Source organism: Sorex araneus, chromosome 5 (genome assembly GCF_027595985.1).
Source record: "Sorex araneus isolate mSorAra2 chromosome 5, mSorAra2.pri, whole genome shotgun sequence".
Lineage (NCBI taxonomy): Eukaryota > Metazoa > Chordata > Mammalia > Eulipotyphla > Soricidae > Sorex > Sorex araneus.
In genome coordinates this window covers 148834-174806 of record NC_073306.1, presented here as the reverse complement: position 1 = coordinate 174806, position 25973 = coordinate 148834, and the positions used below count along the sequence as shown (strand labels likewise).

The window sequence follows — 25973 nt, the reverse complement described above, 5'->3', positions numbered from 1 at the left end:
CCGGACACCCGCAGCCTCCTCTCCCTAGTTAGCGAGCCTTTCCGGACACCCGCAGCCTCCTCTCCCTAGTTAACGAGGGACACCGGCAGCCTCCTCTCCCTAGTTGACCAGCCTTTCCGGACACCGGCAGCCTCCTCTCCCTAGTTAACCAGCCTTTCCGGACACCGGCAGCCTCCTCTCCCTAGTTAACCAGCCTTTCCGGACACCCGCAGCCTCCTCTCCCTAGTTAGCGAGCCTTTCCGGACACCGGCAGCCTCCTCTCCCTAGTTAACGAGGGACACCGGCAGCCTCCTCTCCCTAGTTGACCAGCCTTTCCGGACACCGGCAGCCTCCTCTCCCTAGTTAACCAGCCTTTCCGGACACCGGCAGCCTCCTCTCCCTAGTTAACCAGCCTTTCCGGACACCCGCAGCCTCCTCTCCCTAGTTAGCGAGCCTTTCCGGACACCGGCAGCCTCCTCTCCCTAGTTAGCGAGGGACACCGGCAGCCTCCTCTCCCTAGCTAACGAGCCTTTCGGCGCATGTGTACGGCCCGTTTCCAGCACTCCTCTCCTCCTTCCCGCCCCTCCCCCTCCTCCCCGCCCTCCCTCTCCCCTTCCCGGCCATCCTCCCCTTCCCCCCGTCGCCCCTTCCTCCTCCCCGTCCTCTCCCCTCCCCTTCCTCCTCCTTCCCCCGCGCCTTTCAGGCTCCTGAATACACAGCCCCAGGGCCCCGCGTGCGTCTCCTAGTCTCGCGAGAACGTGAAGTCGGGGGCGGGGCCACCGGCGAGACCGGGTTCTCGCGAGGACCGCTGGGAGTTGTAGTTTTGCTGGACCGCGCGCTTCCCGGGGCCAGGGGGGAGACTACAAGTCCCGGGAGGCGCGGCGCGAGCGCCCGGAGGGCGGGGGGTACGAAAGAGAAACCCGGAGCGAGCGGTGAGTGCGGCGCGCGGGTGACTCGGGCCGGCGGGAGGGAGCGGGCCCGCGGCGAGCGCGGGGGCGGCTACCGGCCGGGTCTGGGGGCGTGGGGCTCGGACGCTGGTGCGGGCTGTGGGCCGCGCGGTGTAGGCCTGGGCGCACTCAGGCCCAAGCGAGTTCCTGCGACGCCGGCCGGCCCCCTACCGCGCTAGAGCAAGACCCTCAGAGCAGCCCCCCAGAACACTCAGAGCAGGCACCCAGGAACTCGCAGCGCAGACCGTCCAGAAACAATCTCAGTGTGGCCCCCAGAAACACCCTCAGAACTGCCTCCCAAAACACCCTCAAAGCAACTCCCGAGGCACCCTCACAGCAGCCCCCAGAGACACCCTCAGAACAGCCCCCGGAAACACCCTCAGAACAGCCCCAGAGACACCCTCAGGGCAGCCCCCAGAAACACCCTAAAAAAACAGCCCTAGAGAAACCCTCAGGGCAGTCCCCAGAGACACCCTCAGGGCAGTCCCCAGAAACACCCTCAGAGCAGCTCCTCAGAAACTCCTTCAGAGCAGCCCCCAGAAAACTTTCAGTGCAATCCCCCAGAAACACCCTCAGTGCAGCCCCCTAGAAACACCTCAGAGTAGCCCCCAGAAACACCCTCAGAATGGCTCCCAGAAATACCCTCAGTGTAGCCCCCAGAGACATCCTCAGAGCAGCTCTCAGCTATACCCTTGGAGCGGCCCCCAGAAATAACCTCAGAGCAGTCACCCAGAAACACCCAGTGTCACTGTCACTGTCATCCCGTTGCTCATCCATTTGCTCGAGCGGGCACCAGTAACATCTCCATTTTGAGACTTCGCCCACATGGCAGAGCCTGGCAAACTACCCGTGGCATATTCGATATGCCAATAACAGTAACAAGTCTCAAGTCTCAAAACACCCATATAGCCCCAGAATCACCCTCAGGGGTGGGAATGATGGCATAGTGAGTAGAGTGCACACAGCGACCTGGGTTCGATCCCTGCCATCCCATATGGTCCCCTGAGCATCGCCAGGAGTCACTCCTGAGTGCAGAGCCAGAATAACCCGAGCATTGTGGAGTGTTGCCCAAAAAACAAAAAAAGAAAACACCCCTCAAAACCAAAAACCCAGAAGCACCCCCAGAGCAGTTAATAGAAACACTCCCAGGGCAGCCCCCCGAGACTCCCTCAGTGTAGCCCCCAGAAGCCTTCATAGCAGCTCTCAGTGTAGCCTTCAGAGCAGCCCTTAGAAACACCCTCAGACATCCCCTCAGAAGAGCCCCCTATAAGCGTGCAGGTGAGTGGCAGGTGAGGACTAATGGTTCTTTCCTTGTCCCCCGCATTCAGGTGTTGGGGTGCAGCTGCAGTGTGCACAGTTGTGACTGACATCTGAGATGGCTTATGTTTGCATGTCTGTTGTGCACTGGCAGCCCCACTCCCCAGCATAGCCCCAGTGTTTCAGGTACATCGTAGGAGACTGCCGGGAAGTCATTTGGTCCTGTGCAGCCTCCTTCAAAAGTGAGCCTGGTCTCTGCTTGGGGAGACCCAAGTGCCTGGCTGGGTCTTGGCTCAGGACTTTTGCCAGGTTTGTTCCACGTTCCTCTGTGTGCAGAAGTGAACCTGGGAAGCCCCAGCTGTGCCACACCCTGGCAGGCAGTGAGGGTGTTTGCTCTGCTCTCCCGCCTCTGTTCTGCCTTATTTTTCTCATTTTGCGGTGCTGGGATCTCTGCCATATTGTCCTTAGAAGTTTGTACAGGGAAGTAAAGTCTGGATTTTTCAGAAAGCTGCTTTTCCTGGCACACACACTCCTGCCCCGCCTGTTCCTTGAAGCCAGCAAACCGCTGTCTCAAGGCTCTGAAAGTGCCTCCCAACCCTGCCCGGGCACCCTGGTTCTTAGGGTAAGTTGCGACTTACCCTTAACTGGTGCGGGAATGACCTGGGGTTGCAACAATTCTTAGAATCATGCAGTGCTAAAGAAAGCGTGTGTTTGAGCGGCTGTGTTCCAGAACCCCGTAGGGAGGGTGGGGCTGCTGCCCTCACTTTGTCAGGGCCCTGAGGCCAGCATGGTGCGCCCATACAGGGAGCAGGTGCCACAGGTGCTGCAGACTGTCCTTACAGAGACGGAACCTGCCTCCTCTGGGTCTCCTTGACCACTTCCCATATAAGATCCCTATACCTGCCTGGCAGGGTGGGAAACAGCCGGTGGACCCCCCCCCCCATGCTTCCCACATCCCGCCCATGGCCTGCAGTGATGGAGAACTGTGCCAGGTGTGGTCAGTATGCTCCGGCTAGGCCTCTTATTCACATGGCTGCCCTGCAGCTCCTAAGTCCAGTGGATGAGCCAAATCAGAACTAATTCTGCCAATACCTGTGCCAGTGGCTCAACTGTGGTGACTTGGAGGCATCATATTTTCAGTGAAGTCAGTAAGGAAAGTGAGTGTAAAGGAATATGCATGGGCTGGAGTGATAGCACAGCGGGTAGGTTGTTTGCCTTGCATGCAGCCAACCCGGGTTCGATTCCCAGCATCCCATATTGTCCCCCAGCACTGCCAGGAGTGATTCCTGAGTGCATATACAGGACTAACACCTGAACATCACTGGGTGTGACCCCCAAGAAAAAAAAAGGAACATGTACAGTCATTTAAATGCTCTCTACGCTTCTTACTCCCTTTTAGAGTTTTCTTACCCAATTACTTAGCTTTGGGCTTCTAGAAGATTTCCGTGTGCAAAGTGAACTGTGCTTACTGATTGACAATTCACAAATTCATGTCATGTGGATCTGTTTGCAGCAGCTCATGTGACTAAGGCTGGCGCGCCTGTGAGATGTGAGAGCACTGTCTGAATGTCCACTTGCTTGCCACTGCTGAGCCCTCAGCTTGTGGTGATTGCGGCTCTTGTGTATACTTCCTGAATGTTGACAGATTTCTAGTCTCATATCCAGACCTTGGTGTGGGTGGATGTACTTTTAATGTGGATAAAATTGCTTTTCTTTCTTGGTTATGCTTCTGTATGCTGTATTTTCTTCTAGAGTTTTAAAGATTGGTTTCTGCATTCAGTCTCACAGAGCATTTCTAGTTTATCAGCGAGATATTAGTCTCACTCAGTTTAGTTTGTATTGCACATGCACTAGCTAGATTTTCCAGCAGCATTTATTGAAAAACTTAATTCTCCTGTTCAATTGCTTTGGCATTTTGTCAAAAGCCATTTAATTGTTACATCTGGATTCTCTATTCTGTTGTGATCTGTCTATTCCTCCCTCTATCCGTCATTCAACAATATCTTGTGACTTAGTGTTATAAGTCTTCAAGTAAAGTTGTATAGCCTCCATCTTTTTATTTTTTTTCCCATACTCAGAATGCTCGGGGCTTTCTCCTGGCTCTGTACTCAGAGATTCCTGGAGGGACTGAGGGACCATGTGAAGTGCCAGGGATCAGTCCTTGGTCGACCGCATCGAAGGCAAGTGCCTTGTCTACTATACTATTTCTCTGATCCCCTTTCTTTGATCTTTTCAGTAATTTCTTTGGGGAGCTAAAGAGCATGGGTTAAGGTGCATGCCATGCACGTGGCTTACCCACAGTTAGATCCCTCACCTTACTGATGGTTCCCCCGAACCCCACCAGGAATGATCCTTGTGCACAGAGCCAGGAGTAAGCCCTGAGCATGGGTGTGGGTGTGGTCACCCCCCACTCTTCCACCCCACCCCCTGCTTTAAAAAAAAGAAAGATTTATTTGGGGCCTTGAGAGCTTGTTTAGAGGATCTAGCCAGAGAGCGCAACTCCTTATACTCCGCTGCAGGGAAGGTCTTCCTCTCTGATGGGTCATCACCTTCAGGAGGGACACATGTGGAACATGAAGACAGAAGGGGACTCTTGTCTAGCCAGCTAGACCAGCTGAATCAGATTTGCTGTCATTGGAGTGGCAAGTGTCATAACCAGACAAATGACACTATATCAGGTAAAAACCTTTACATGACAAAAGAAATTCAGATCTAAATAAATAGACAGGGGCCAGGAGATAGTACAGTGGTTATGGCTCATGCCTGACATGTGCTTGACTTGGGTTCAATTTCCAGTACCATACAGTTCCTCAAACATTACTGGGTGCCCCTGGCACAGCAGGGCCTGAGCAGAGTCACATCTGCAGGCTCTTACCTTGAACTTCCATCGAATCACCTGTGTGGACCCTGAGCCTCCTGAACACTACTTGGGAGGACCCCCAAATAAATAAAGTAAAAGGACACCCTACCAAACGAGAGAAAATATTTACACATAGTACATCAGATCAAGGTCTATAGCCAAGATACATAAAGCACTCACAGAGCTCAACAATTAAAAAAATAAATAACCTCATTAGATAGTAGGGGGAGTAATAGCACAGTGGGTTGGGCGTTTGCCTTGCATGTGGCTGACCCGGGTTCGATTCCCAGCATCCCATATGGTCCTGAGTACTGCCAGGAGTAATTCTTGAGTGCATGAGCCAGGAATAACCCTTGTGCATCGCCAGGTGTAAGCCAAAAAAGAAAATAAATAAATAAATAAGGACTGCTATAATTTAGATTCAGATTGTACCTGATATATATACATCTAGGAAGAATTTGTATCTTCCTGGTTTATTATTTTGGTACTTGGGATAGAGCCCAGTGCTTCACACTGCCATGTGCTCTATTACCAACCAAGTCACATTCCTGGCCCTAGAATTTGTTATATTACACCCTCTAATCTGTTGACATGGAGTAATGGTGTATCCAATATATACTGATAAAATTACGTATATCAGGACATATGATTCTTTTTCATTATTTGGAGCTTAGACTTCTCTGTTTTATACTTTTCACTATACAAGTATTGCACATTTTATTTTATTTTATTTTTTTGCTTTTTGGGTCACACCCAGCGATGCTCAGGGGTTACTCCTGGCTTTGCACTCAGGAATTACTCCTGGCGGTGCTTGGGGGACCATATGGGATGCCGGGGATCAAACCCAGGTCGGCCGCGTGCAAGGCAAATGCCCTACCCGCTGTGCTATCACTCCAGCCCCAGTATTGCACATTTTAAAATTAAACTTATCCACATGTGTTTGAACATCATTGCAAATTATATGCATATTAAAATTAATTTTTTAAATTATTTTGAGTTCTTAGGGATCATATCCAGCAGTGCTCAGGGCTTATTCCTGGCTCTGTGCTCAGGGAACACTCCTAGCTGTTCTGGGGGACCATGTGGGTGCTGGGGATCAAACCTGATTTGGCTGCATACAAGGCAAGTGCCCTACTTGCTGTATCAGCTCCCTAACCCATAAATCATATCATGTTCCTTTTTCTCTTTATTAGAACTCAGAGTAATGGGTTCTGAGTTGCAAAAGAAGATTTAGTTTTTCAATCTGCTTTGGAGTCTTTGTCCACACATCAAGCAAAAATTCACATAGGTGCTGGCGTAAATTTTATATATATGTATATGTATATATATGTGTGTGTATATATATATATATATATATATATATAATTGGTTTTTGGGTCACACCTGGAAATGCACAGGGTTTTACTCCTGGCTCATGCACTCAGGAATTATTCCTGGAGGTGAGGGACCATATGGGATGCTGGAAATCGAAATCGAACTTGGGTCGGCCGAGTGCCAGGCAAAAATGCCCTACCCGCTGTGCTATCACTCCAGCCCCACGTAAATTATATTTTTAAGACTGATTATTTAGCTGATTATTAGCAGGAAGGGATAATGATTGGTTTTGTGTGTTGACTGTATTCCTAGAACATCTTTGTATTTGCTTATAAAGTATAGTATGTATTTTCAGATGGATTTTCCATGTAGTCAGTTGTGCCCTCTGCTTGGAGGCAGTTCATCTTTCCTTTCTAACCCTTCTAGCTCTACTCTGCTGTTTACCAGTGGAGAGAAATGAGAGGTCTAGGGTAGCCTTATCTCCCTCTCACTAGGGCAGCTTTCACTCTCTCCCTTGCGGATGGGACTAGCACTCATTTTTGTGGAAATCTCTCATCAGGCTGAAGATATCTTTTTTCACTATTTTTCAAATTCTCTCAAAGTTCTCCCAAAATTCTCTCAAAATTCTCTCTTTTTTGCTATTTGTAAGTGTCTGGGATTACTCTTGACTCTGCACTCATGAATCACTCCTGGCGAGCTCAGGGAACCATGTGGGATGCTGGGATTCAAGTCTGGGTCAACCATATGCAAGGCAGGTGCCGTGCCTTCTGTACTCTGTTTGTTGGGGGCACACCTGGCAAAGCTCCAGGGTTACTCCTGGCTCTGCACTCAGGAATCACTCCTGGCAGTGCTCTGGGGACCATATAGGATGCTGGGGATTGAACCCAAGCGACTTACCTGCTATACTATCTCTCCGGCTCCTTTTTTTTTTTTATGTTTATCATGAATTGATCTAAAATTTTATCACAGCTGGTTGTGTATCTACTGAGATGAACTTTCCCTTTTGATCTTTGGAGATAAAGCATGTATGCAGCCCATTGAACTCTCTTGCTGAGGAATAAAGAGGTACTTTTTTTTCTTTTAAAAATTTACTTATTGTTCTTTTTAAAAAAAAATTATTGATGGGGCTGGAGTGATAGCATAGTGGGTAGGGCGTTTGCCTTGCACGCGGCTGACCCGGGTTCAAATCCCAGCATCCCATATGGTCCCCTGAGCACCGCCAGGGGTAATTCCTGAGTGCATGAGCCAGGAATGACCCCTGTGCATTGCCGGGTGTGACCCAAAAAGCAAAAAAAAAAAAAAAATTATTGAATCACAATGATGCATGGTTTCAAGATTGTTCATGATTGGATTTACTATGTAATGTTCCAACACCCGTCCTGTCCCTTCACCAGTGTATATTTCCCATCATCAGTGTCCCCAGTTTCCCTCCAGCACACTCTCACCTCTGTGGCAGGCACTTTCTTCTCTGTCTCTCTCTGTTTCTCTCTCCCCCCCAACCTCAGAGGTACTTATTTTTTGTTTCGGGGCCATGCCTGACAATGCTCAGGGCTTACTCCTGGCTCTGTGATTAGGAATACTTTTGGCAGTGCTGGGGGACCCTGGGGTACTGGGGATTGAACCCTGGTTGACTCTATGCAGAGCATGCTCCATACCGGCTGTACTATCTCTCTTGCCCCAGAGGGGTGTTTGGACAAACCATAGTTAAAGGAATCCATCACTAAGAAACACCTAAGGGACTTCCATAAGAGTAAGAGAAATGCCACCTGGAACTAGTAAGGTAGTAGAAGACTGGAGGCGGGTGCTTATTCCTTCCTTGTTATCTCTAACTGATACGATTAGAGAATGGTAAATTGCAGACATTGTGGTTTTCAGTCCTAAAGTTTATATTTGTTATCAATCACCTTCTCCCCTTCTCTGTGGTGTTGTGAGGACCAGGCTGGCCACACACTTGGCCCTGGTGCTCAGTGGGATTCAGACTCCTTGCCTGTACACAGGCCCATTGGCGCCATCACCCTTAGCAGATTCATTAAATGAACTCCCAAAACATTACTTTGGTTTCTGAGTACAAAAAATCATGCAGGGCGCATCAGCAAGATAACACAGAGGGTAAGGCTGACCTAGGCTTGATCCTTGGCACTACATATGGTCCCCTTCCCAGGAGTAAGCCCAGAGCACCACCAAGTTGTCCTCAAACAAACAAGTCAAACAGAAAATGATTCAATGGAGTTATTTCCAGAGTTGACAGAATGTAGCTCCCACGGCACCCATTTTTTTCCTGGCCAGACACAAAAGACACACTGAGGGCTGTGGGGACAGTGCTGGTTGCTCGAGAGGGCAGCGTCAACTGAGAGGCAGAAGCCAGCACAGCGTGCAAGTCCTTTCTCTGGCATCTTTGAGGGCTGCATATTCCCACAGTTAGGGTGTGGGTGACTAACTCTCTGACAGTGCTGGACGCTGCTGGGGTGTAAAAAGGAGAGGTTCCAGAAAGAGGAACACTGGTTATGCTGGACCCCTGTATGCACAGGCCAGGCTGAGAAGCTTCTCTAATTGAGATCTGAGTCTGACAGAATTTTTTTTTTTTTTTTTTTTTTTTGCTTTTTTGGGTCACACCTGACGATGCACAGGGGTTACTCCTGGCTCTGTACTCAGAAATTACTCCTGGCGGTGCTCGAGGGACCATAAGGGATGCTGGGAATCAAACCTGGGTCAGCCGCATGCAAGGCAAATGCTCTACCAGCTGTGCTATCGCTCCAGCCCCTGAGTCTGACAGAATTTGCTGTCTGGGTCTGAGGAAATGAATGTTTTGCTAAAGCAAAATTTATCTCTTTTCAGAGGAACCTAATAGAACCAAGAGTCTTCACCACATACTTGCCATGGTCAGCCTAGGTTTGATCCCTGGCACCTCATATAGTGCTCTGTACCCTGCCTGGAGTTATCTCTGAGCACAGCCAGTTGTGGCCCAAAACATAAACACACCCTAAAAAATGCAAATTCAGGGCTGGGAGGTAGATTAACAGATAGGAGACATGATTTGCCTGTGGGAGTCTTGGCACCCAAGCTTAATATGACTCCAAAATTAAAGGAATAAGACCAGAAAAAAAAATCAACTTTCCAAATTTCCAAATTGTTGAAAACTGTCTTAGTTAAGAAACTCAGTGACCCATGAGAAGGATAAGTGAATAAAACCAGGCCTGACACAGACTTTTCCCCTATTTCCCTCCCTTTCCCTTGTCCTGTCTCCCTGGTGGTGTTGTGATTGGAGGTGGCCCACCATAGTCATGGTGCTTATGGAGTCGCTTTTTTTTTTTTTTTCTTTTTAGGTCACACCCAGCGATGCATAGGGGTTACTCCTGGCTCTACACTCAGGAATTACTCCTGGTGGTGGTCAGGGGACCATATGGGATGCTGGGAATCGAACCTGGGTCGGCCGCGTGCAAGGCAAACGCCCTACCCACTGTGCTATCACTCTAGCCCCACATTCTTTTTTTTTTTAATTTATTTTTAAAATTTCTTTATAAAGTTGTTCATGATGGCTTACTACATTCAGTATTCCAACACTATTCCCACCATCACTATTTCCAATTTTACCAACTACCTCCCAAGCCTGCCCCAGTAGCTGGCCCTAAATAATTTATTTTATGTTACTTGTTATGAATAATTTGCTAAAAATGATCAAAAAAGGTTTCCTTAGAAGAAAGTGTGTGAAGATTGTTTTATCTCACTCTGGAACCATTAAGCCCTTTTATAAGAGATTACTAACATATTGTTATAGGTTAAGCCTTGTGTGTTAATATTTTCTTAATCAAGATTGGTTACATTCTACTTTACATCCTGTCCAATGTAGTGTGCTACTCCTAGTACATCAGTGACATAGAGTATGAGATGTCACGTGGCCATGAACGCATGGTCCAGGAATTCTAAAATTTTGAATGGAGTAATACAGGTGGGGTTAAATTTTTAACTGGATGGTGACTTTGGGGTCTGGAAGCATCTCTGCAGCTTGTTGATCTCCTTTGAAGTTTATTTATGAGTGTGAATCATGGCCGGTTAATGAACTTATATGGACCATTGGCAGTTTCAGGCTCCCAGAAGAGCAGGGAGATGAATGGAGGCAGCCCATCCCTGGAGTCACATTCTTTGTTGTGCTAGTGTTGTGCAAATAGCAGAACCACTGGGATCTGAGGTGGGCATGTGGGTGCTGTAAGGGCTGGAGATTATAGCCTCAGTCTTACAAGGCTGGCATTCATAATACTGAGTTATCCACATTACTGGAAAATAGAAATTATCATTGAAAATCTGGGAAACAAGCAAAGAAGTTCCAGCACTGCATTATTAGGACTTAAAATTTAGCATCAGTGGCACCAGTACAATTTCAGTGATCTAATAGAAAGCAAATAATGAAAAGACAAATAGACCTATTTGAACCCTAATGACAATCCCATTAAGCATTAATGAATTAAAATTCAATTAGAAGTGACTCCGAAGCCCAGGTTGTCCCTCATGCATAGCCTGTGCTCAGGCCCTTTGAGTATCTTCTTGGCCTCTTGTGGGTTCTTTGGAAGGGAATTTCAAAAATATTCAGTCATGTAGAAGATGCAGGACAGAGTATACAGAGGGATGCAGACAGTGCCCAGGGCAGCCCCACGTCCAGCTGTGCCCTGATGCTGGAGCCCACAGACATGCACTGTGTCAGTGTGGGCAGAGCAGCTCAGTGCCGCCCCATCGCCCCACCAGTGTCCCTTCCTGGTGCAGGTGTCAGGGAGGTCCTGCTTGTGTAGGGGCAGGGACAGAGCATTCTCCCACTTCCTGTTAAGGTTTGCTGTGAACCTGAAGCTGCTCTGAAAAATAAAGTCCCCTATGTGTTAAAACAACTAGAGAGATAGCACAGCAGGCAGGGCCCTTGCCTTGCACATGGCTGACCCGGGCTCAGTCTCCGGCACCACATAGAGTTCCCCTGGGTCTGCCAGAAGTGACTCCTAAACACAAAGCCAGGAGTAAGTCCCAAGAACCACCAGGTGTGTTTGTAAAACAAAAGAAAAAAAAAAGAGTTGGCCAGGAAGGTAGCTCAGAAGACTAGAGTACAGGGGCTAGAGTGATAGCATAGCGGGTAGCGCGTTTGCCTTGCACGCGGCCGACCCGGGTTCAAATCCCAGCATCCCATATGGTCCCCTGAGCACTGCCAGGAGTAATTCCTGAGTGCAGAGCCAGGAGTAACCCCTGTGCATCGCCAGGTGTGACCCAAAAACAAAACAAAAAAACAAAAAAAAAAAGAAGACTAATTGAAAGCAAATAATGAAAAGACAGACCTATTCCAACCCTGATGATAATTCCATTAAGTATTAATGGATTAAAATTCATTTAAAGGTAGAGATGGTCAGACTGGTTAAAGAAAACCATACTCTGTATTATCTGTAGGAGGTTAACCTCACATATAAATAAGTTTATAAACATTTGGATGATAAACATATACACATATACATACTCATTTATACATATTTGTATATTTTTATCTTATCATAAGAAGGTTGGAGTGACTATATTTATTTCAGATACAATATTCTGAGACATGCTATATTGTCAAAATGAAAAAGGATGTTTCTAATGATAAAAGGTTCATTTCCTCATGAAAACATCAGTCATGAATGTTTTACTAATAATAGCCTCAAAACACATGAGCAAATTTGACAGATGTTAAAGGGAGAATCATAGAAGTTTTAATGCTTCACTTTCCCCAATTATTAGAACAATACCAAAGGAATTTTGTTAGTGAAGACAGAGGATTTGATTCATCATCTCATCATCTCAGGCTTCTTTTCTCTTTGAGGGAAGGAGCACCTGGAAGTACTTAGGAATAATTCCTGGCGCTGTGCTCAGGGATCACTCTTGGCAGTGCTGGGATTGAACTGGTTTGGCTGTGGAAGACAAGCACCTTTCTTGCTGCTATCTCTGACTCACTTTTAACCCAGTTAATACAGGTAGACTGCTACACCTGTCAAAAGCAGAATGCAAAGTCTTATTACGTGCACATTGTACACACTCTAATAGGCTAACACCTGTGCCTTCAGAGTTTAAAGGACTTAGAATCACAGATTATGTTCTTGACCACTAAGGATTTTAATTATAAGTCAGTAACAATAAAATATTTAGGAGAACTTAAAAAATTAAAGTTAACCTCCTGAATAACTAAAGGGGGAAAATAAAACCAATAGGAATAGGGAGAGAAAAAATACTTCAAATGGAGTGATACTGTAATATTACATCAGATGTGAGTGTAGCTACAGTAGTCAGGAGGAAATTTATGTCTTCCAGTGCTTCTATGGGAGAAATGGCACAAGAGTCAGCAGCAAGCCAACCTCCCCACCGCAGTGTGGCCAGAAAAGGACTGTAAGCCAGAGACCCACAGTGGCCCAAAGCCTGAGAGACTGGGCACCTCTTCCTGGGGCAGCAGTGGCAGTGCTTTCAGGAGGACTGGGCTTAAGGAGGGGTCTGTGCTGGCCTGTTTCAGCCCCCTCTGCTTTGGAAGATCAGGCCCTGCAGCAGGGGACAGCTGTTGGCACTGTAGTACATGGCCTCAGCCACCATCTGGGCATGCTGGCAGAAGCTGGGGCCCTAGGCCAGGGCAGCTGGAGCAGCAAGACCAGAGTGCAGCTTGTGTCAGGGACGGAGGCAGAGAGCACCTGTAGCTCTCCCTCTGGGCTGTACATCCCCCACCCCACAGTGGCAATACTGCGATTGGTCTTTCATCTTAGTCTTTACCAGTGCCCCGCCCCATCATGGCCTTGGAAAAGAAATCCATTAGTTAAGCCACAGCGCCACCTGCAGAAAAACAAAGGAAACGAACCCAGAAACGGTTCTAGAAACATGAAAAATAGATGGAATTTTTCAGAGAAACAGGCCTCCAGATGGCAAACTTAAATTAGAAAATTGGGGATGGTAACAGACATAGAATCATAGCATACCTTAAACCCAGAAAATCTCAGCCATAGAAATGAATTCTGTGTCTCAGGAAAGAGATACCTTGAGGCTGGAGCGATAGTACAGGGGTAGAGTGTTTTGCTTTGCCATCCCATATGGTGCTCAGAGCACTGTCAGGAGCAGTTCCTGAGTGTAGAACCAGGAGTAAGTCCTGAGCATTGTCATATGTGATCCCCAAAACAAGCAAAAAGATACTAGACACAAAGCTTCACCAAGGAGGGGGCTGGAGTGATAGCATAGCAGGTAGGGCATTTGCCTTGCACGTGGCTGACCCAGGTTCGAATCCCAGCATCCCATATGGTCCCCCAGCACCGCCAGGAGTAATTCCTAAGTGTAGAGCCAGGAGTAACTCCTGTGCATCGCTGGGTGTGACCTGAAAAGCAAAAAAAAAAAAAAAAAAAACACCAAAAAAACAAACAAACAAAAAAACAAAGCCTCACCAAGGAGACTAAAGACATTCAGTGCCAGAGATGCTGGGCATGAAGGCACTCAGAAGTGCAATCTAACATGGAAAATGGTACGAGTGGACTCTGTCATAGAGGGAGGAGATCCAAAATGAAAGATAAAATCAGGTGTTTGCCTTGCATGCGGCCAACCCGGATTCGAATCCCAGCATCCCATATGGTCCCCTGAGTACCGCCAAGGGTAATTCCTCAGTGCAGAGCCAGGAATAGCACCTGTGCATCGCTGGGTGTGACCCAAAAAAAAAAGCAAAAAAAAAAATCACAGTAATGATTCCAGGAAAAGCAGAGCAAGGAGCTTGATTTAGGATAAATGTAGAAGCTATTGAAAGTAGCAGACTAGACTCAGATGGGTAAATAGCAGAACCATGGGCATTCCAGAAGGGGGTCGGAGAGAGAGAGAGAGAGAGAGAGAGAGAGAGAGAGAGAGAGAGAGAGAGAGAGAGAGAGAGAATGAATAGAGACCATATTCAAAGAAATAACAAACAAGGGTGTTCCAACTTTCCCTTCACTAGGGAAAATCATTCACATGAAAAGACAGACAGAATGAGGTGGGAAGACCAAAAAAGTATAAGCTATAAACAGAAAACAAAAGATAGAGTGGTGATTAGTACTCCCATATATCAGTAACCACTCTGAATGTGAATGGTCTGAACTCATCATTTAAAATCAAACATGGAGTGATTAATTTTTTTTTTCTTTTTGGGTCACACCTGGCAATGCTCAGGAATTACTCCTGCACTCAGGAATTACTTCTGGTGGTGCTCAGGGGACCATATGGAATGCTGGGAATCGAACCTGGGTTGGCCCCATGCAAGGTAAATGCCCTACCTGCTGTACTATTGCTCCAGCCCCGTTAGTTTTTTTAAAGGAGGCCCCACCCATACTATGCGTACCAGAGTCTCAGGTCAGTATGAGCTCAGTGAAATGGTGGAGCAGAATGTTCTACAGCAGGGCTGGAAAGGGCATGCAGTGGTTAAGGCACATGCAGCCCAGCCTAATTCACCTAATTCAGTCGCTGCCACCACATGACTTCAGAGCACTTCCAAGGTGCAGCTCCGGAATCCTCCCAACACTGCCAGGGTGGCCAGGTAATCCCTGGCACCTCAGTGCCTGAGCAGCTCCAGATCCTCAGGCCCTAGTGCTGAGAATCGCCAGAAGGGGGCGGGGAGAGAGAGAGAGAGAGAGAGAGAGAGAGAGAGTGAGTACTGCACACACAGACTCGCGCACACACGCACATGCACATGCACACGCACGCATGCTCTCACACACATGCATGCACACACGCATCCACACACACACAAAAGCAGCAGACCAACATCTCTGATGAACATAGATGCAAAACAAAAAAATCTTGGCAAGTCATTGCCAAGAAATTTGATGGCAAAAAATTTTGTAAGCACACAGTAAAAAAATTATTTATTGTAACCAAGTGTGATTCATCTCAGGGATTCAAGGATAATTCAGCATACTCAATATACCATATTTTCTTGGTTTTGTTTTGAGTGGGGATCACACCTGGCAGTGCTCAGGGGCCATATGTGGCATCAGGGATTGAACCTGGGTTGGCCATATGCAAGGAAAGCATCCTATATGCTGCATTATTACTCCGGCCTGCACCGCATTTCTTGTAATACACATCGAGAAAATTATTTTATTGCGACCAACTGGGATTCATCTCAGGGATTCAAGGATAGTTCACCATACTCAAATCAATTAATGTGATATACCACGTTTGAGGCATGGGGGTTGAGCGATACCTGGTAGTGCTTAGGGTGATAAGACATTGACAAGACATGAACTAAGGCATGCATCTAAACCCCTATACTACCTCTCCACTCTATACCACATCTTTTTAGATAAAGATAAAAATATTATCATTCAGGACATCCTGGAAAAGCAATTGACAGAGTTTAGCATCAATTTATGATAAGAACCTTCAATAAATTGGGAATAAGAAAAACATACTTTTCATGACACATATGGCCACAACTAATGTTGTACTCCTGAAAATTTGAAAGCTCCCCCCTCCAAAAAAAGCAAGAACAGGCTGGAACCATTAGGGCATTTGCCTTGCACTCGGCCAACCTGGGTTCAATTTCCATCATCCCATATGGTCCCCTGAGCACCGCTAGGGATAATTCCTGAGTGCAGAGCCAGGAGTAACCCCTGTGCATTGCCAGGTGTGACCCCAAAAGGGAAAAAAAGATCAAGAACAATAAAAGGAAGTAGATTTACTCACTTTTATTCTAAATGAAGATATTTACTGTTTCAGGCTTACTTGCTTAAAAAATAGATAAGCAGGCCTCAGAAAGCGGGGGGGGGGTGTTCATAGCTAACATACAAAGATTTGGTAAATTTAAAATAGACAACTGATTAAACCAGGTGGCCAGCAGATATGAAGAGACACTTTACAAAATGAACACAAGAGGTAATACTGGTGGTCACCACACTTAACAGGACATAGAGTCCACACCATGGATATGGTGGTGCCCACTGGCTATGGAGACATGTGGGGTCACCCTACTGCATTGTCTTGGGTGGTAGCATAACTGTGCTTTAGTGCACAACCCTTGGTGAAAGTCTGCTTTAGGGCCCGAGCTCAGTCCCACCTCCAGTGCAACCTCTCAGGCTTTGACATTCTGAGTTTGGGGTTCCTCTGGGCCACACCAGTGGTGCTTAGGGGCTATTTCTGGCTCCTGACACTGCTTGGGAACCACGTGGTGCCAGGGTCAGCCTCATGCACAACAGCTGCCTTAGCCTCTGCACTGTCCCCAGCCCCAGGGGCTGGCACTTTGGCGTTCCATCTGCCCTCCCACCATGTCCCTGACCTACCAGGTCTCTGCCGTGGCAATGTCAGTTCTGGTTGAGACCTGGTGACTCCTCTGTGCCCAGCGTGGAGGTGGCAGAGACAACAGCCCAGAATCTGCACTGCCTGGCCCGCACCTCACATCTGCCCCTAGGGTGACATGAGTTGGGCGAGTAGGCCCGTCTGCACTCTGGCTCTTCCTCCCCAGATCCCTTGCAGTGTCCCTTGCAGTGTTGCAGTGACCAAGTGGGTCTCCCCAAACATCTTATTTTGCAGGTCCGCTGGGCTGGCTGAGGCTTCCATTCTGAGAACTGGGCAGGAGCACCTGCATGTCGGCAGCTCTCGTGCTGGAGAGTCAGACCTGCACTGAAAGCCACCATCCCCCTCCCCCCGTAGCACCCTCTCACCTACAGACCCTGCACCCTGGGACATGGCATTCCAGCATGTGGTTCTCCTGGCTGGCCTCCTGGTGGAAGTTGCCAGCAAGTCCTCAGCAAGTGTGGTAGGTTCTGTGGGAGGCAGTGGGATGAGGAGAGAGGCAGATCCTGTGGGGGACAGTATATGGGGGCAGGGTGGGCTCTGGAGAGGTGAGGCGACCCCACCCTGCCCAGCTCCTGGGACGTCTTCCCTCTGACTTCAGGCCTCCGCACTGTGGAAGGTGCTCCCCCCTCAGCTGCTTAGTCAGTTCTTGTGTCTTTGCCACCCTGGATTCCGTCGCTGTGACAGAAGTAGGGTCAGGCTAAGCTGCCCACCACCACTGGGATGAGGCAGGGCCATGGGCATCAGGAGGAGCTCCCTGGGTGTCTCTTGATGACTCTGCCACATGAGCCACATGGCTGCTATCTCCCCTGCAGGGCCAGCAGCCCGAGTGTTGTGTGGCCACACTGGACACCAATGCCACTTGCCCGGGCACAAGCCTATGTGGCCCAGGTAAGTGGCTCCACGCTCGCCAGCATTGACTGGCCTCTGGCCCCTCCTGCCTTGATGCCACTACCCCATGGGTCCCTGTGTGCAGGGAGCCGGGGCCTGATGGCAGGGGCAGTGGGGGGACACGGGACACAGGCCTGGGAGGGACTGCAGCTAAACTGACCTAGAACAGGCCACAGGAGACACAGGAGCCTTGTTCTGAAGAAGACTCAGAGGGACAAGCAGTGCAAGATCCGGCCTCCGAGCGGATCTGTGATGTTGAGGCTTTCTTGGGGAAGAGTGGGGGAGGGTCCCCGCAGAGGGTGGAGGCCCGGAGTGGACATCGTGTCAGGCCCCGATGGAAGGGGGTGGGCTGGGGCCCACCATCCCCTCCAGAGTGAGAGAACCTGGCCTGCTTCCTACCTGAGAGGAGCTACCTGGGCAGCTCCTGCAGGTGCTGACTGGCTCCCCCACACCCCTGCATGCTTGAGCACCAGCAGCCCCTCCCCTACAGTCCTGAGCGCTTCAGCCTTGATGGCCCCTCCTCTGCATCCTGCATGTGCACAGGCTGATGGTCCCTCCCCTGCCTCCCACAGGCTGCTACAGGCTCCCCAATGAGGATGGAAATGCCAGCTGTGTGCAGTGCGGGAACGGGACCTTTCTGGCCAACGGCTCCGAGTGCAGAGCCTGTATGTCTGACCCCTGCCCTGTGCCCCCTGGTGCTTCCCACTCACCAAAGTGGTGGGTGAGGCCTGCATGCTTCCTCCCTTTTACATTTCTTTTTCTTCATTTAAAAAAAAAAAAAATTGGGCCACAGCCAACTGTGCTCAGGGCTTTCTCCTGGCTCTGTGCTTATGGATCACTCCTGGTGGGGCTCAGGGGACCATATGGGATGCTGGAGATGGAGTCAACAGTGTGCAAGGCAAATGCTCTCCCCACTGTGCTATGGCTCCAGCCCCCTCTGGCCAGGCTGTCTCTGGCTTCCCGGGAGAGCATGCAGGACAAGCAGAGGACTTGTGTGAAGTCCCATGCATGGCCGGGACTTGCCCACAGAGCCATGGTGCTAAGTCAGCTCTGTCCCCCAGCCGCTGGCCAGGACGGACACTCCTCAGGGAGCCAGAGCACAGCAGCACCCAGGCAGCTGGACTTCGGTGAGTGTCTAGGCTGAGTAGGCTAGGGCAGGGATTCTGCCAGGTCCTGAGGTAGTGGTAGGCACCAGCTTAGCAGTGCCACAGCGGGGCCACAACCATGGTCGCCATCACTCAGCCAGCCAGGCACTGTGTGTGACACCCTGTGTGTGGACAGGGAGGCTGGCCCTACGGTCCGCGTCAGCCCTGGCTGAGGCATCCCTCCCGCCCTGCCTGCTTCTGGTTGGCAGAACCCCGCAGAGCTCAGCAGATTGGGGGAGTGCAGTCTCCAGTTCTGCGACTGGCCCCTGGCAGTGTCACTCTACCTGCAGGCGGTCCTCAGGTGGCAGCCTCCCTTTTCCTGGGCACCTTCTTCGTCAGCTCCGGCTTCATCCTTGCCGTGGCCGGGTGGTTCTACCTCAAGCGTGCCAGTAAACTCCCCAGGGTCTTCTACGGAAGAAACAAAGGTATTCCCAGATGCCGAGCAGCCAGGGGTGCCCAGCACACACTCCACGCAAGATCCCAGGTGAAGGCTGAGGGCCACCCAGAAGGGACCCGGGGCCTGGATGACAGCCTAGTCCCCACCAGGCGGGGGCCCCCTCTGCCCTTGTTGCGCAGTGAAGCAGGGATGGGCGTGACTGGAGCCCTGACCCCAGAGCTGGGCCACTGCCTCTCGGATCCTTCCTTCCACAGTGCAGGGGCTCAGGGACAGGGCAGGACAGTTGGGCCTTCAGGTTCTTGTCTGTGAGGAGGTGGTGGTGCAGCCCCTCCCCTACCCCCCCAGAGACACAGGACCAGAAGTGAAGGGTCAGGCCATATGGTGGTCCTTCCTGTGGGGTGGGGGAAAGCAGGGCAGCCAGGTGGGAGGGGTGAGCCTGCCGGCCCCCACGGGAGGGGAGGAGACCCTCACGGGGCCCCCTGACAGTGCTGTGCTTTTCCACAGCCCCTGCCCTGCAGCCTGTGGAAGTGGTGAGTGACCCAGGACATCCTTGTGCTGTGCTGGCCCCATCCCTGACCCTGACCTCTCTGGGCCCCCGTGTCCCCACATCCACTCTGGGCCCGCTGTCCCTGTCTATACTAGGCCTGCTGTGCCTGCATTTACACTGGGTTCCCAAGTGCCTGTGTCCACACTGGGCCCTCATGTTCGTGTATCCACACTGCGCCTGATGTCCCTGCATCCACATTGCACCCCTACATTCATGTGTCCACACTGGGCCCAGTGTCCTCGCATCCACTCTAGGCCCCGGTGTCCCCGTGTCCCCATTGGACCACCCTGTCCTGTGTACTGTGTTGTCACTAGCCCTCACACTTCCTCTTTTCCTTTCAAGGCCTCGATGAGCTCCTCCCCGCGGTCCTCAGGTACGTCCACCCTTTCTGTCCCTCAGTCTGGCCTTTCTCGTCTCTGGTAGCTAATTCAAAGCACAACCCATGATGCTTCATGGATGTGTGTCTTCTCAGGCTGCCTGGGGTGGCACAGGGACAGGGACAAGGCTGGCCAGGCCCATCCCCACCCCACCTCTGCTTCTCTGCTCTCACCATCTCCCTCTCAGTAAGCCAGCATACTCAGTGGGAGGATCATCTCAGGGCCCTTATGTACCCCTGCAAAGACCCTTTCTCCAGTGAGGCCACATCCACGTGGGCCCCTAAGTGCATCGTGGGGTCTGTGCCTATTTTGAAAGCTGGTTCCTACCCGGCCACCCGGCACTCCTCACCAGCCACCGTCTGCCCACAGTGCTGTGTGTGGCTGGGTGCGGTGGCCTGGCTCTGACGCCTCTCTCTGGCTCTCCAGTGCGAAAGCCTCGCTATGTCAGGCGGGAGCGGCCCTCGGATGGGACCATGAGCCCCACTGCCATCTCCCTAGAGGGGGCCCGGCTCAGCGACGTCTGACAGACTGGCAGCTTCACACTGGATCTTGAGGCTTCAGGACAGACCTGGATGTGGCCCAACTCAGCTCGTCTACCTCGCACCGACGGTCCCCCTGCTTTCTGCACCCTGTGCCCCTGCAAGAAGAGAGGCCAGACCTGGGTGTTCCAGATGGTGACATCCTGTCCGGGTGCATAAGCGAGCAAAGCCCTTGTTTTCCTCTGACCTGTTTGTATGCAGAAGTGGATTTAAAGAGAAATTGAGTTCTTCTCTGCTCCACACCTGACCCAGGTGTCGGGCCCAGGACAGTGCCTCAGCTGTAGGAACATAGCATGTGGCTCCCATGGGCTGTGACCACAGATCTGTCTGCCTCCAGCATCGCTCCCTGGACACCCTCCCTGAGGCCTGAGGCTCTGCAGCCTGGTGGGAGGGAGGCAGAGCAGGGCTGTGTTCCCCCAGCCCAAGGTCACTGTGCCAGGACCGATGGCAAAAGGAAGGAGGAAGGAGAGTGTGCCTCAGGACAGCAGCCCGACGAGGGCTTGTCCCAGCGCCTCCTGCCTGAGACATGCTGCCGCTCTCCCCCAACCCTGTTAGGTCTGGGGGGTCCCAGATCACTGCAGGCCCCTGAGTAGAGAATCAAGCCAGTCTCCAAGTCTGAACAAGACAGGGAGTGCAGTCATCCCTACCAGGCCAGACAGATGGACCCTTTCCAGTGACCGTCCCAGGAGGCCCCTCACTCTCCTGTGACCCCTCAGCTCCAGCCCTGCCTCACCCTGTTCGCAGTCTCAGTACCATGCACACTGAATGCGACCCCACCCTCACGCTGACTTGAAGCTCCCCAACCCCACATCACCCTTGCTTCCCCTCACCTTTGATCTGCCTCTTGGGGATGGCTCAGCTACTCTGGCATCTCTGAGCTAACAGGATGGGGCAGCCGGCCCTGCTGGTCCTCATCAGATAGTGTCCAGCTCAGAAGGCAGGTGGGTGGTAGTGTGGAGTGAGGGCAGAAGGTGGTGGGAAAGGGCACGGGGGCGGGCAGGTTAGGGAAAGGGTGCCTGGAGTGGGAGCCGGCTCAGCCCCACCCACTTCACTCCCCCGATCCCCCAGTCACCTCTTCCCTGGACTCAGTGCTGTGAGAGTGAAGTGGCCATCAGCTGAGGTCAAGGCAGGGCCTGTTCCTCCTGACCCCCTCCCAGTTTCTGGGTGTCGGGGCCCTGGGGCCCAGGTGAGTGGGCTGGGAGATAGTCCCTCTCTCCACTCTGGAAGCAGAAGTCAGGCAAAAGGCCTGTAGCTGGGTGCTCATAGCTCGGGAGGTGTGTGAGGGTAAAGGTCCTGGCCAGGGTGTGGCGTGAGCACCAGGTGGGCTGACCACCAGGTGTCCAGAGTTGTCTCGTGCTGTGTTCACCTGAGTGGCCCCACGTATTCTGTCCCCAGTCCCAGGGTTGGGGGGAACTGGCCGGTTGCCATGTCAAGAAGAGCAGCAAGTCTCAGGCTGGCTGCAGGCAAGGACACAGGTACACACACACCACCAGGGTCACCCGGGCACAGAACACTGTAAGGGACTGAGCAAGAGGAAGGGGCATAGCCCCGCCTGTTACATTCCTCAGTGCTGTCCCTTTGCCTCGGGCACTGACGCTCCCGTGAGAACCATGGTGACCTCAGAGCTCACCCATTCCCTGGAGCCTTCAGGAGGGGAGGCTGTTCACAGCACAGGGATCAATCAGGATCAACCTTCCAGTTCCTCCTCACTCTCCAGGACCCAGACGACAGCTTGGGACCCAGAGTCAGGATGCCCAGGGAACTAGAGCCCACACCTGGGGCTGGCCCCACTGTGCCGACCCCAGGGCTGCAGCACCTGCCTAATCTTGAGTGATCCACAGCACTGTTGGGTCCCACCCAGAAAGAAGAGCAGGTTCTTGGTGACCTCCGATTCCTCCTCACTCTCCTAGTGCGGAGAGGTGGGGCAGTCTGCAGTAAAAGACCCCTGGAGCCCTGTCGAGCGCCCTCCCATCCTCTCAACCCTCCATTCCATCCCCCTTGGTCCCTCCGTCCTGTTGTCCTTGCAGTCCCTCTATCTGATCCCCTCAGCCCTCCATCCAGTGTCCTCAGTCCCTCCACACCGTCCCCTCTATCCCTACATCTTGTCTTCAGTTTCTCCTTCCCATCCCCTCAGTCCCTCCATCCGTTCTCTCAGTCCATTCCGCCCCCATAGTCGTTCCACCACATCCCCTCAGTCCCTCCATCCCATCTCCACACGCCCTCCATCCTGTCCCCTCAGTTCATCCTGTCCTCAGAATTGCTCTTCCCGTCCCCTCAGTCCCTCCATCCCATCCCCTCAGCTCTCCATTCCCTTCCCCTTAACTCTTGTCCTTTCAGGCCCCTTCATCCTGTCCTCTTAATCCCTTGGTGTCCCCTAGGCCTCTCCTGTTTCTGTTCAGCTGCCCCCTGTCTTCCAGCCCTCAGACTAAACTGCCCACACTCTACCCCTGGAGGTTCCAGAACTCTGCCAGTTGCTTTCTCAGCCTCCAGGGTCCCTGACCAGCAGGGACTTGAGGCGTCTGGCAGTCACTTCCCTGAAATGGGTCCTGGGGCCCAGCCTCACCAGAGTCTGCTCCTTGGGGTGCTCCCATTCTCCTAGGTAGAGTGAGGGTTTCCTCTGCTCCTAGAGGCTGTAGGAGATGCAGCAGGTCCACAGATGTGGAGGTGTGTATGGCAGGTGGTGCTGGGACAGAGCTGCCCAGAACAGGCCACCCACTGGGCTGAGCTCTCTGGAAGCCACTGTGCACTTAGGGGTACTGAATGGAGATTACTGGAGAGGCCACAGGCTAACCTGCCAGAGCTGCCCTGGCGGGCTCTGACTCGCCTTGCCCACACCTGGAGAGGGCGGGCCAATCCCAGGGCCCCAGGCCACACCCCTGGGCTCATGACCTCAAGCATATAAATACTCCTGCCGAGAGCCCACGCCCAGACAAGTCACACCTGCCACCTCGCCTGAAACAGCACACGCACCCCTGGCTGCCCAGCACAGAGCAGAGGACGCACCTGAAGGCCTGGGCCACCGACACTGCTAGTGTTGACCGTGCTGAGGGTCACCTGCCTCCCTGCAGGAGAGGTCCTCCAAACTGGCTACCGAGAGCATGCCAAGGCCCTGCTGACCGCCTCACCAGGTAAGACCAGCTCTCTGGCCCTCACCTCACAGGCTTGGTCCCACCTCCTGAGGATGGGGCCTCAGTGCCAGGAAGTTGGCTCTTATGGGATGCCCCAGCAGACCCCTAGACTGCCAAGGCCCCTACAGGCCCACAGGACTGCTCTGGGACAGAGGGCCACCTCATGGCATGACACGGGACATGTGTGATGTCACAGTGACAGCACCACAACTCATGCAGTCAGTCCTGACAGTGTGTCACTGTGGAGTCACCTGCATTGCTCAGGGTCAGGCTCCTCTGAGCTTGAAAGAATTAGCCTCTCCCCTTTCTTCGCCCAGACAAAGCTGATTATACAGGGAGGTGCGGGCTCCTGGGGAGGGGTGCAGGGAGATGGGACTCCTGGGTGGGATGTAGGGGAAGAGAGCAGATGCCCTCTACTCCCCCACAACACCTCCATAGCCGGTGCCCCAGTGTGGGCTTCCAGGCACAGCTGGGAAGACCATCCTCACAGGGATCCCACTTGGGCCCCAGACCGGAACCTGATCCTCAGCCTGTGACCTGGTTCCTGCAGGTGGAACATGTGTATCCACCCAGAGTGGATGCCCAGTGGGTTCCCCTTAGAGCCTCTGTATCAACCCTGGCACCTGGGACTCGTGAGCTGTGGGCTAGGTGGCCCGGCTCCAAGCTGCCTTTCTGCAGTGGCCTCTGAGAGGCCTGGCTGTGACCCAGTGAGGTAGGAGTCTACTGCAGGCCCTTGTCACTGTCCCTCCCCACACTCGGCCATGAGGACAGGACAGCAGGGGCATCCTGCAAGGACATGATGCCCTTCAGTCTTGAGCTCTCCAGCCAGCCAGGCTATGCAGTTGCAGGTCACGCACATCCCAACTGTGGCGTCCCTTCCCGATCAGGGTCCGGTGCTGGCAGAGGTACAGAAAACAGCTGGGTGTCTGCAGGGTGGGGTCATCTTTGGTCACTCACAGTGGTCTCTGTCCCACAGCCCAGAGCCATGTCCGCAGGCCAACAGGTGTGGCACACAGCCATGCCACCCAACAGCCAAAGAAGCCCCACAGCCTCAGTGCCCAGGTCCCCCGGCTCCTCTGGCGACCCGCGGTCCCCCGGCTCCTCTGGTGACCCCCGGTTTCCCAGCTCCTCCAGCAACCCCTGGTCCTCCCGCAACCCCCGGTCCCCCAGCTCCTCTGGCGACCCGCGGTCTCCCGGCTCCTCTGGCGACCCACGGTCCCCCAGCTCCTCTGGCGACCCGCGGTCCCCCAGCTCCTTTCGAGACCCGCGGTCCCCCAGCTCCTCCAGCAACCCTCGGTCCCCTGGCACGCCTGGCTCAGAGAGGGTGGCCTCTCCTTTGGAGTGCTCCATCTGTTTCTCTGGCTACGACAACATCTTCAAGACCCCCAAGGAGCTGTCCTGCACCCATGTCTTCTGCCTAGAGTGCTTGGCACGGCTGGCAGCTGCTCAGCCCACAGGTCGCCCTGGTGGTGAAGCCGTGCCCTGCCCATTCTGCCGACAGCCTACGGTTGTCCCAGCCGCCGGGGCTCCAGCACTGCGCACCAGCCGCCAGCTGCAGGCCAAGTTGCCAGCACACCTGCGGCGGGAGGAGCCCGTGTGGCTGGAGGGGACCAGGCTGTGCTGCTGCCCCCCGCCCTCTGCCCCTGGCCTCGCTGCACCTGGCTTTGTGTGTGTGGACGTGGGCCTGAGCAAGCCGGCTGAGCCCCCTGTGCCCATGCTGGCCCCAGGCTCTGCCCGCCGCCCAGGCCGCCTGGCCCGCTGCTGGGCCCGCTGTGGGGACTGGAGGCGCCTGGCACTCATAACAGCACTGCTGCTCCTGCTGTTCTGTGTGGTGCTCTGGCCTGTGCAGTGCGCGCTTAAAACCGGCAACCTGCGCTGCCTGCCACGGCCACCTGCGCGTACCACCACCGCGGCTGCCACCGAGGCCACCTTCTCCCTTGGGCCCCGCACCCACAGCTAGGGTTGCCCACTACATAGCGCGGGCCAGCAGCCGGCCTACATCCCCCCAGAGCACAGTGACTGCTCGCTCGGCAGTGCTCCCAGGAGTTAGGAGGAGGCCCAGCGCCTCTGAGGACCCCACTCCTGTGGGTTCCTGGCACCCTGCTGCTGGGTCCCCCAGGTCTAAGCACTGCAGACTTCTGTGGATGCGGAGGGCGCGGATGCCCCCTACAGAGGCTCAGGAGACAGCCTCTGGGCACAAAAGGGAGGCATTAGCCCTGACTGCATGTTCTTACGGAGTGCTCCCCTGGACCCCGGCCTGGCCTCATCAGCAGACGGTGGGAGCAGGGCGGGAGCAAGAGGCCTG

At 52.6% G+C, this 25973-nt stretch overlaps 1 protein-coding gene and 1 non-coding gene across 12 annotated transcripts; one reads left to right on the top strand and one right to left on the bottom strand.

Moving 5' to 3' along the window:
• The first annotated feature begins 777 nt into the window (after positions 1–777).
• CUNH1orf159 (chromosome unknown C1orf159 homolog) lies at positions 778–25973 on the top strand. Of its 11 annotated transcripts, XM_055139848.1 has the most exons (10): positions 778–911; positions 16882–17107; positions 17460–17535; positions 18108–18200; positions 18597–18662; positions 18971–19105; positions 19582–19607; positions 19967–19997; positions 23609–23668; positions 24645–24929. In XM_055139848.1, the coding sequence occupies exons 2-10, from the start codon at positions 17036–17038 to the stop codon at positions 24776–24778; spliced, it is 693 nt and encodes a 230-aa protein (XP_054995823.1). In that variant the 5' UTR covers positions 778–911; positions 16882–17035; the 3' UTR covers positions 24779–24929. The 11 variants fall into 11 exon arrangements, with proteins under 11 accessions (XP_054995823.1, XP_054995824.1, XP_054995826.1 ...); XM_055139849.1 differs by lacking the exon at positions 18108–18200; XM_055139851.1 differs by lacking the exon at positions 18971–19105.
• LOC129405423 (small nucleolar RNA SNORA40) lies at positions 6213–6336 on the bottom strand. Its single transcript, XR_008630570.1, has one exon. It is a non-coding gene; the product is annotated as a small nucleolar RNA SNORA40 (small nucleolar RNA).

Excerpts from the sequence above, each read along its gene's own strand:
- CUNH1orf159 (XM_055139845.1), top strand. The coding sequence starts at position 24,654 with ATGTCCGCAGGCCAACAGGTGTGGCACACAGCCATGCCACCCAACAGC.